A 12,001-nucleotide genomic window follows, 5' to 3' on the forward strand; every position below is an offset into this window, starting at 1 on the left:
TAAAGGTGGTGAGTTCAAATACACGAACTGCCCCGTGGGACTAGGAAGCGGCAGGTGGCTCTCCTAAGCTTACAGCAATGGAAACCCTGAGGAGCTGATCGACTCTCTTGTATAGGATCACTGTGATGATGGGTCAGAGCCAAGTGGACAGCACCTTTTCTTTCCAGTCTATAAAAGTACTCATAACTCAGATATAACATATAAAATTCAAATACACACACTCTAGAAAGGTTTAAAGAATCACTTAAATAGGACATTTTTTTCCTCAGAAAATATTTTTTGGTTGGTTTTTGTTTTATCTTACTCTTGCAATGGACAAGTTTACATTTGAGTATTTTGGCAGTTTATAGAAAAATGAAAATATTGCAGCCATGAATAAAATGAAGACTTTTATGGATACTCTTCTGAAGGAAGTAAAATATGGAAGCAGAATGGCAATGTCTCAGAAAGGATTGTTTGCATTTGCAACAGGATTTATTTCATTGAATTTTCAAGAAATGTATATATCTGCCTATGATATAATGAAATGTATGGATTGGGATTATTCAGAGCAAATGAGAACCACAAAAGTAATAGATGTAACCATTATTTTATACTTGACCCAACAAATAATATTGAGTCATCTTCAAAAAGAGAACAATATATATTCTGCAGCTCAATATTTTGATTTTTTTACATTGAAAAATTTTAAATGTCAATAATTCACATGAAATTAAAATTCTTTCATTAACATCTAAGATTCAGTTATTCAACTTTGTTCCTTTATTTTATTCTGCTGTGGAGCTTTGTGGACTATCTTCTCAGCCTCAAATAAACAAGGTGTTTGTGCTAGTCTGGCTACTTTAGAGAAACAAATCCACGGAAACTCATATGTATGAGAGAGTTTTATATAAAGGGTAAGTGCACATCATGAAAACATGAAAACATAAGATTGAGAGAAGATGTTTCTTTGACCTCTCTCTCATGGTAGTTTTTCTTCTTTGTCTAGCCAGAGGTCAGATAAAGCCATACTGTTTACGCAGTAGTTTTCAGGGGGAAAATATGGGAAGTAGGAAAATAGAAAGTTTGTAAGCCCACTTGCTTTCAGCCATTAAAAGTTGATCTTTAGATGGGTTTAGGCCACGTCTTCAAAGAAAGCTATGCAAAGAAAGATAGGCCCCACCCAGTGCTTTGGAGTACTCAGGAACCAATGGTCTTTGTCAGAAGCTGGAAAAAATCTGGAACCATGCAGAAAACCCTTCTCATCTCTGGAACTGAATGTTAAAAGGAGCCTGTGGGCAGGCTAAGATGCTTGCTAGGTGCCCACCTGGATCTACTTGTTGAATGGAAGTGGGAGAAATGCAGTTGGCATCATTGTGTGTGTTTTGTGAGATGGAGAAGGACTTTGTGGATTGGTGTCAGACATATGGGCTAATGTTGGACTTGTGGGTTTGGGCAGCACTGGGTTGGGATGTTTTCTTGATGTACACTCACCCTTTATATAAAACTCTGTCTTACACATATGAGATTCTGTGGATTTGTTTCTCTAAAGTACCCAGACTAACACAGTTTTATATAGAAGAACTGGCTACAGTTTGGGGCACATTGAAAGTTCACAATAAAGATTGTGTGTGTGTGCGTGTGTGAATGTGTGTGTGTGTGTGATTTTCTTTTCTACCCAATTTGAATAGTTCAGTCACTAAAATAAGCAGAAACTGGCAAAGCACTATCCGGTTCTGCATCCACTGCCAATCACTGAACACAAACACACCACACACCACACACACACACACACACACACACACACGGTAATCACAAACCTATACACAGTAATTTTCAAAATAAAATCCACCTCAAAGCCACCCTGGATTATTCTAAATATTATCCTAGTTTCTTTTTGAATTGAAAAATCAAGTTGACATATAGTGTCTTTACATTAGCATTCATGCATAAACAACAAACTACTCTGTATAGCACGCTCCCATTTAATACACTTAACATTGCCCAATGTAAATATTTTTATAATGATCAATGAATTGCAGGTTCTAGTTTTTCACTAGGCAAAAACTACATAGATTTTCTATTTATAACATTGAAATACAATCTGAATAAAAATAGAACCTGATAATACAGCCAAAATATACACACAGAAATCATTTCTCTGAAGATAAAATATTCAAAATCACATTTAAACAATGTAGGAAAGTTTTAGGACAGAAAATCAAACAGTTAAGAATAAACACAATGGAGTAGAAAATATGTGGCAACTCATATTTTAAAATGGGGCCTTCTTTGAGCCTACTCTTTTACTATTATTTTCACGGTCATCTTATGATGTTGTCTTACTGAATTTCTCTGTTCCCACACTCAAACATTCTCCTCCATCCTCCCTCTTAGATGACGCTGGCATAAGTGATGTATTGGCACAGTAAGATCAAGGTCATAAGCTGCCTTTACTACATGCACATCTATCACTACATTCAACTCCATTTGCTCTCTCATTACTCTGTCAGGGGTCCTCAAACTAAGACCCGCGGGCCACATGGGGCCTGTCAATGACATTTACCAAGCCTGTCGGGTGTTTTTGCCACTGGCTGCCTGTCCTGCTTAGCAGCCGGCCCGTCCAGTGTGCATAGGAATTTGTTCATAGTCCCGCCCTCCAACGGTCTGAGGGATAGTAAACTGGCCCTCTGTTTAAAAAGTTTGAGGACCCCTGCAAGGTTTTGAAACTCCCCCATGTATTAGGATCTCTTGTGGATTTTTAAAAAACACTCAGGCCCACAGAAGAAACATTTAATTAGAAACTTTTTGGAAAGTCTAGATATTAGAAATAAAAAGTGAAAATAAGATCCTGAGGTGCAGGCAGATTTGGGAATTACTGCTACAGAGGAGTCTAACTACAGCCACGCCCTTGGTCACTGCATACTTCAGGACTTTATTAAAGCAATTCGCTAAAACCAGTAAGATTCCAGTTTTGACTACACTATCCCCCGTTGTTGACCTAACACCAGCATTTGCATATTTGATCATGCTCTGCATCTTGATGACAATATTCAATCGTACCCACTCTCTTTGAGTCCATTCCAACACCTAGTGACCCAATAGATCATCATAACATTACTAAGGCTGCCATCTTTACAGCAGCCGACGGCCACATCTGTCTCCCAAGGGGCAGCTGGTGCATTCAACGTGCCCACTTTTAGATGGCATCTCTCACCCCTGTGTTGAGTGCTTTAGCCACTCCCCTACCAGGGCTTCTTCAAGGACAACACTCTTCCCCTTGGCAGTTAGATTGTTCTGTCAATTCCCACTTGAGTACAGGTAGAGTCTAACGTGTGCATCAGGTCACAGCTTGCTGATGCCTCCTGCCAGATGTGACCTTTTTATAAGAGAGGCACTGAGGAGCCTTCACCCCTCTCTCTTCTCTGCCTCTCCATTGTCCTGCTGCTGGAAATGTGTGCCTACCTTTGGGGGCGTTCCTCTAAGAGTTGTCGGATCCCTGCCATGTTTCCCTTGACCTTGGATCCACAAAACTCTGCACCCATGGGTCTATGATCTTCCTTTATCCCACTTTACCTCTCTGCATCATCGGCTTGAAGCTCTGTGATTTTGAAATAGGCTCTAGCTAGCATCAGATCCATGGACTTAAGTTGGACAGGGTTGGGATGCCTTCTTGATATCAGATTACTTCCTGATATAAACCTCTTTCTTGTGTGTCTTATATGGGTATCGCTGATTCTGTTTCTCTACACAACCAAACCCAACCTACCTCCTTTCCTCTTTTATCCTGGTTTCTCCTTGCTGTTACACCTTATTTGCCTTCATTCTTAACCTTGACATTTCTTGGGAATTGGCCATACAATTTCTTAATTTTTTTTCTAATTCAATCCCTAAGTAGTCTCATACAATTTGGGGGTTTCACATATCTTGTATAAATAATTACCATTTATATGTTTAGGAGTCTCCAATTTATATAAAAAAGCAAGCTAAGGACTCCTTTGTTTATCATCACCTTTGCCCGAAATATACTTCTCCTAGCTGTATCCCTAACTCAGTTAATGGTATTTGAGCCTCCTGAGTGTTCAGCCATGGGAGCTCTCCCAATGTAATGGATTATGCATTGCACTGCTAACCACAAGGTCAGTAGTTGGAAACCATCACCTGCTTCATGGGAGAAAGAGGGGGCTTTCTACTCCCATAAAGAGCTACGGTCCATGAAAGCTACAAGGGCAGTTCTGCTCTGTCCTTTAGGGTCACTGTGAGTTGGAATCGACTCAGTGGCAGTGGGTTTAAATTGGGTTTGGTTTTTATTTGTTCAGCAACACACCATAATGTTACTGGCTCTCTCTTTCACCCCGGGTATTAGATGGAATTTTAGCCCTCACACGTCACTGGTTTTATTTTGTTGCATGAAGACACTTGCTCAGGGTTGCTAGAGCAACAGAACCCTTCAATGCCTTTAGGGTTGAAGTTCTAATCACAATCATTGTAGCTTCTGCTTCCAAAAGCAAGCTGGCAAGATCTCACACTGATGCTTAATCTGTCCAATCCCTGCTGCCATCAATGGCAGCCCAGCCGTCTGTCTTCTCCACAGGCCAATCTCGCTCATCCTCACCACCCTGAGTGCCCTCTCACCAAAGGTCCTTTTTGGACCTCTTGCCACCCACAGACTCTTAATCTCCAGTGCGATCAGTTTAATAATCATTGAATTGCCTAGAGAGATTCTCAACACAAGGACAAGAGATGCACTTTTCTTGACATTCTTGGAGATTGGGACACCCCCTCCAAATCTCTGAGAGAGTAGTGCTCTTATTAGAAAGCTCCCTGACAGGTTCAAGGCATGATTTTCATAAAATAAGCTATCCAGTTCTATGATTTAGATTATAAAACTTTTAGGCAGCTAGCCAGCTGGCCATTCACCTGGCTGATTACAACCCAGCCAATCATTCTGGGGGAATTACAAACCTAACCCAATAGTGGAGTTGTTAAATAAATAAACAGAAAATCACCCTATATCATAGAAATTCAAGGTGTAGCTAAATTAAGGTTGCTAACCAGCTGACTTTAAGGTAAGAATATCTTTCTAGATTATCTAGGTCAGCCCACTGTTACCAAATGGACCCATAAATGTGGAAGGGGAAGGCAAAAGTGTCAATCAGAGAGATGCATGAATAGAAGAAGAGGTTAGATTCATTTGCAGCATAAAGAGGTCTATAGGAGCGAATTTGGAAGATGAAGGAAGGAGGCCATGAAACAGAAGGCATTTGGAAAAGGAACTTGGCAAGATAATGCATTTTCCTCTAGAAGAGTTTAGGAAATAATGCACCTTAACAATACCTTAATTTTAGCTCACTGAAGTTCATGTTGGACTTCTAATCTAGAGAATTATAAGATTAAACGAAACATGGCTTTGTTTTAAACCCCTACATTTGTGGTACTCTTTTCGGAGCAGCAATACAAAAGTCAGATACCCTCTTTAGCTGGTTCATCAGCATTCTTGCCAACTCAATCCTACAATTATGTCCAAATTTTGACTGTTTCTTGTCACACCACTTAGGCCCAAGCCATCATCTTCTCTTGCCTTGCTTATCCTCTTTTACCTTGCTCAAGCTTCCTTTGATTATTTCCTTACAATGCTGCAGCCAAATTTGAAATATAGCATGTAGGCTGCTTGTGTTAATGAATACGTGCAACCCTTCTATGGCTTCAGCACTCACTCAGTATCCTCCCAAAAGTCCTTCTCCTAATCCACACAAACACGATGTCAACTGGCTTCTCCTATTCTGTAACCATGCCTCCTTGCACTCTTGACACTGATTTACTCTATTCCACCACACTGATTGTCTTGATGTTCCTCTCACCGACATCTTCATGCTCGCTCCCTAGATATCCATGAGTTAATTTCTCACTTCCTTCAGGAGGCCTTCTATGAACCTTTATAATTAGTTATCTCGCTATATCATTTTGTCTTTCTATTTGTGGTCACCCATTTGAAATAGCTGCACATCAAGGAGGGAGAACTTTTATCTGTTCAATTTCTAGCACTCTGGCATACAATAAAGACTCAATAAATGCCATGAATTATTCCATTTTTATATAGAATGTTATTCCTGAATTTGTTACTTAAGTCCTATTCTCACCGCTGCTATCCCTGACCAGTTCCCTCTACTACACTAGAATTCTGTCCAAAAGGTTGTGGTATCTTTGCTTCTCATTTTCATTCTTATCCTTCAACTCATCCTACAGATAAATCTCTCTGATTACACATATCTGAAAATCCTTCATAGCCACTCTTAACTCATTGACCTAGAGTCAATTATGACTCATGGAAACTGTAAGACAGATCGCTTGTAAAACTGCAACTCTCCACAGTAGAAGGAAGCCTCGTGGTTATATTGTTGTTGTCTTGTTTGCAGCAGAGGGGCTGGTGGTCTCAAATTGATGACCTCCTGGATAGAAGCCCCATGCATGACCCACTAGGACACCAGGACTCTTTGTCAATCCATTGTAGTATATTACTCTCTTACTTAGGAAGTAACAACGCCCCTCACGATTTTCTTGAAGTGTCTTTATTATTATTATTATTATTATTATTAATAATTTTATTGGGGGCTCTCACATCTCCCATCACAATCCATACATTCATCCATTGTGTCAAGCATATTTGTACATATGCTAACATCATCATTTTTTAGCGGTTAAAACAACTCTTATCACAACCCCTACATACATCAATTGTGTAAAGCACACCTGTACATTCATTGCCCTCATCATTCTCAAAACATTTGCTCTCCACTTAAGCCCCACTCCCCCCTCCCTCACGAGCCCTTGATAATTTATAAATTATTATTTTGTCATATCTTTCTCTGTCCGACATCTCCCTTCACCCACTTTTCTGTTGCCCGTCCCCCAGGGAGGAGGTCACATGTAGATCCTTGTAATCGGCTCCCACTTTCCAATCCACCTGCTAGGCAGATAGGCAGGGACGGGATGTCCATTGACACATGCCCAGGAGAGCCAAGCACGAGAACAAACGCCTTGGTTTTTCCCACCAGTGGGCATGGATGGGTGTTAAACCTGGATCAGCCCACCTGGGCCAAGTGATTGCAATTCAGCCAATGGGATCAACCTGGGGTCAGGAATCCTTGAAAAGGCAGGAGCCAGGGGGAGAGAACTTGAGAAAGAATTTGAGATAGTCTTTTTCGGAGGAAAACTTGGGAGAGAGCTCTTTGCATGACCCCGAGCAGTCTTTGCCAGGCTGCATGGCCAAAAGAAATCCTATGGGTGCCGCGTAAAACCTGAAGCTTCTTTTAACTCTCCTTAAATTCACTTAGATCACAAGCCAGGTTTCGGCGTGAATTCTTTCTCATGCGGAGCCAAGGACCGAGGTGTAACTCTAGCTGGAAAGAGAGATCTTACACACCCTCCCTCTACCTCCCTGCATGGCCACTCACACGTACTTACAACCAATTTTGCTGTCACTCTCTTTGGTTTACACTCAACTCACATGAAAATTCTATGTGTGAGTAGTGTGAGTACTGTGTGTGTGTGTGCGTATGTGAGAGTATAAGTGTGTGTATATGTGGAAGTACATGAGTGTGTGTGCGTGTGTGAGAGTATAAGTGTGTGTATATGTGGAAGTACATGTGTGTGTGTGAGAGTGTATGTGTGTATATGTGGAAGTACATGTGTGTGTATGCGTGTGTGAGAGTGTATGTGTGTGTATATGTGGAAGTACATGTGTGTGTGCGTGTGTGAGTATAAGTGTGTGTATATGTGGAAGTACATGTGTGTGTGTGCGTGTGTGAGAGTGTATGTGTGTGTATACGTGGAAGTACATGTGTGTGTGCGTGTGTGAGTATAAGTGTGTGTATATGTGGAAGTACATGTGTGTGTGTGCGTGTGTGAGAGTGTAAGTGTGTGTATATGTGGAAGTACATGTGTGTGTGCGCGCGTGAGAGTGTATGTGTGTGTATATGTGGAAGTACATGTGTGTGTGCGTGTGTGAGAGTGTAAGTGTGTGTATATGTGGAAGTACATGTGTGTGTGCGTGTGTGAGTGTGTGTATATGTGGAAGTACATGTGTGTGTGAGTATAAGTGTGTGTATATGTGGAAGTACATGTGTGTGTGTGCGTGTGTGAGAGTGTAAGTGTGTGTATATGTGGAAGTACATGTGTGTGAGTATAAGTGTGTGTATATGTGGAAGTACATGTGTGTATGCATGTGTGAGAGTGTGTGTGTATATGTGGAAGTACATGTGTGTGTGTGAGTATAAGTGTGTGTATATGTGGAAGTACATGTGTGTGTGTGCGTGTGTGAGAGTGTAAGTGTGTGTATATGTGGAAGTACATGTGTGTGTGTGAGTATAAGTGTGTGTATATGTGGAAGTACATGTGTGTGTATGCATGTGTGAGAGTGTGTGTGTATATGTGGAAGTACATGTGTGTGTGCGCGTGTGAGAGTGTATGTGTGTGTATATGTGGAAGTACGTGTGTGTGCGTGTGTGAGAGTGTAAGTGTGTGTATATGTGGAAGTACATGTGTGTGTGCGTGTGTGAGTGTATGTGTGTGTATATGTGGAAGTACATGTGTGTGTGTGTGAGAGTGTATGTGTGTGTATATGTGGAAGTACATGTGTGTGTATGCGTATGTGAGAATATATGTGTGTGTATATGTGGAAGTACATGTGTGTGTGTGTGAGTGTATGTGTGTGTATATGTGGAAGTACATGTGTGTGTATGTGTGTGAGAGTGTATGTGGAAGTACCTGTGTGTGTATGCGTGTGTGAGTGTATGAGTGTGTATATGTGGAAGTACATGTGTGTGTATGCGTATTGTTTAATTATTCTATTCCCCTTCCCCCTCTGCCTTGCCTTGGCATCACTGTTTCAATCAACGTGTTTCTTTCAGTGTGAACCTCACTTTCTTGAGCATTTTCTTCTTTTTAATAATAGTGGTCTCATACAGCGTCTGCCTTTATGACGTCCAGTAACTTGACTTCTGTGCCCAATTTACCCAAGAAGTTGGCCAGAGGCACCCTGTTCTCGAAGAAACTATCCCTTTACTCCAGTTCTATCAGTTTTCACGTTTATTCACTCATTCTTGTCTGTCTTATTTTTTCTCTACTTAGAATGAATGTTCTCAAGAAATAATTCATATTTTTCCTGCTCTTTGATTACCAAGTGTCAGCATAGGTCCTTGCCTAAGTAACGATGTAAGAAATGACGTAAGCACTCAGAAATAATGAATCACGATTGGATGACTTGAGTATTTTCCAACATATTTCAGTAACAGTAGCGCCTGGTCTCTGGGTTTATTATTTCATGACTCTTACTTTCCCCTTGTCATATTATTTTATACTGTAGCTATTTTGTCAACTGCTTGCAATCTTTTGAAGAAAAGACTTTACCAGTAGGAAATATAATTGTCCCTTTCATCACTTTCAAATAAATATAGAATGTATTTAAGAGCTTGCACATTGATTTGGGTTTGCTGTGACAACAGTCGCCCTGAAACCCCTCTGAGTGCCAGGCACCGGATCAACTACACCGTCCACGGCAACAACAACACTGACAACTTTGGGTCACGTTCATGGAAAAGAGTATTATTATCTTCACTGCTTCAGGCAGGTTGAAAAATGAGGAGCCTCCGGTATTTAAAAGACATGTATCGCCCACCTCTCAATCAAAAACAAACAAACAAACAAACAAACAACACGGCAAACCACTCTCAGAAAACGTGTTTCACGTTTCCGGTGAAGTACCTTCTTTGTCATTGTGATGGACGACCGCATCCTGGAGCATGTCAGCCAGGTGAAAGCGGACTTTCTGATTCTTGCCATGCTTCCGCTTTTTCAAGAAGCCCTCCTGCTTCTGAAAGGCCTTCTCCCTCTCGTAGTAGGCTTTGATCTGCTCACAGCGCATGCGCTTCACCAGCCGCTGCCTTTGCCCTAGGGGAAGGGACTCCAGCAAGCACTGGTCAATTTCCATTTCATGGGATCGGAAAACGTTGCATAGCTGAAAGCAACCTACAAGAAACAGAAGAGGAAATGTCATTACAACTTTTATCGCAATCAATATCAGAGAGCACTAGACAGCATAATTAAATTGCTATTACCTAATTCACAAGCCATAAAATCATACCCCCTCTCTATAGGCTTACTGTGGAGCTACAATGCCCAATTTACAGACCAGGGAAAGTAATGAAAGTTGATATTCACTCAGAATTAGAAATTTCTAGGACTGATCAACACAGTGATGAACAATATACCCTTTCCTAATTCTTTAAATCTGTTCACAGGCCTACGTGATTTGCCACTGTCTTAGGTCCCTTTTATATAATTGAACCAGAGCCTGGATGGCATAGAGGTTATGTGTTGGGCTGCTAGCCACAAGGTCAGCAGTTCGGACCCACCAACCACTTCACTGGAGAAACACAAGGTTTTCTAATCCTGTAAAAATTTGCAGCCTTTCAAACTCACAGGGGGGCAGTTCTACTCTGTCAATGGGGTCGCTGTGAGTCAGAATGGGCCCAGTGGAAGTGAGAATATTGTTGATATGGGCAGAAAGGCGTTTCAATTGTTGGCAAGCCCCTAAGGAACTTGGTTTTGCATATCAACAAAGCACTTACTCTCAGTTGTTTTAATGACACAGTAACTAATTTCCATCAACTTATTGCTGATCCCTCTTCTTATGATCAATGCTATGGATTTCTAAGAGAGCTACCTGTTTCTACTTTGGTGGCACAGTCCTTATGGGTTCGCCTACGGTCTGCAAAAAGTTAGCAGTTCAAAACCTACCAGCCACTCACAGGAGAAAGGCCAAGCTTTCTACTCCTGTTCAGAGTCCTACCCCGTCCTACAGGATCAGGGTGAGTCCACACCGACATCATGGTAGTGAGGATTGTTTTCACGGCCAGCGATTGTCATACATAGTGATCCTATAATGTGTCTCCATGGCTGTCAATCTTAACTGGGAGAGATAGCCACCCCTCCCTCCTCCCATGGCTCCACTAGCGGGTAACTCCAGTTACACATAAAGAGAAAAAACAGACGTTTTCGTCTCTCTCTTAGCAACTGAATGTGATGGCTAGCACTCCTGCCTTGTTGGTCTTTGTGCTTCTAGTATCAGGAGCCCTGGCGATGCAAGAGTTAAACGCTGGCTAACTAAAGCCAACCAGCTGCTTCCAGGGAGAACAACATAGGACTTCTCTTTCTGTCCACATAACAGGCAGGCTGGAAGCCTTATGGGGCAGTTCCACTTTGGCATGCAAGAGGATTTCTATACATCAGAATTGACTAGAGGCAGTGGATTTGATGTTTTTAAATTTTGGTTTACTAATATATAGACTAACAGACTTGAGCTCTCTGGCTTAGAATTGAAAATTCACTTTTCCTCAATATGCCACTGCCTTATAAACACCACAACAAAAAATTGGAATAGAATGTTATCCCTAGGATAAAATTCTACAATTTTTTCAGGGGGAAAATAGGTTGAATCAATGAATGTTCTAGTATCTAGCCCATAAATACACATGGAGAATGGAGTTATATGTCACTTGCTTTAGATTATGATACATTTCAAGTAATTAATAAGTAACTATATATGCCCCCAAACATGGTCATTATAGGCCATGTCTGGGAAGATCAAAGAGAAGCGCTTCTTCATCTTTGGAAATGTAGTCTATGGTGTTTACCTAATTTCATAGCAATTTGCTAAATCAATGTAGCCCCATCAATCAGGTCACAGCCTAACGATGACTCCTTGTGGATGTGGCTTTCTCATGAGGCTTCTGAGAACTTTCTCTCTTTCTCCCTGGAAGTCGTGCACACACTCTGTGCCTTCACCTGGAGACTTTCTGAGAGCCCTGGGGATGCTTTCGCCACCATTGGAGCCACAAGACTTTGCACCTACCCGTCTGTGATCTTCCTGCATTCTGCATCATTACATGTGGCTCAGGAGCCTGAAGAGGGACTTATTGACTGGTATTGGACTAATGGCCTAATATCAGATTAATGATGATCT

At 41.3% G+C, this 12,001-nt stretch overlaps 1 protein-coding gene across 1 annotated transcript in view; it reads right to left on the reverse strand.

The window, feature by feature from the left end:
• MYO16 (myosin XVI) overlaps positions 1-9,997 on the reverse strand; it is a 599,120-nt gene extending 589,123 nt beyond the window's left edge. Inside the window, exon 1 of the mRNA XM_075562598.1 lies at positions 9,742-9,997. Coding sequence (XP_075418713.1) covers positions 9,742-9,967 — 226 coding nt within the window. The 5' untranslated portion in view covers positions 9,968-9,997. The remainder of the gene's footprint in view (positions 1-9,741) is intronic.
• Between the last annotated feature and the right edge of the window lie 2,004 nt (positions 9,998-12,001).

The sequence above is a fragment of the Tenrec ecaudatus genome, chromosome 11 (genome assembly GCF_050624435.1).
Source record: "Tenrec ecaudatus isolate mTenEca1 chromosome 11, mTenEca1.hap1, whole genome shotgun sequence".
NCBI classification, from domain to species: Eukaryota; Metazoa; Chordata; class Mammalia; order Afrosoricida; family Tenrecidae; genus Tenrec; species Tenrec ecaudatus.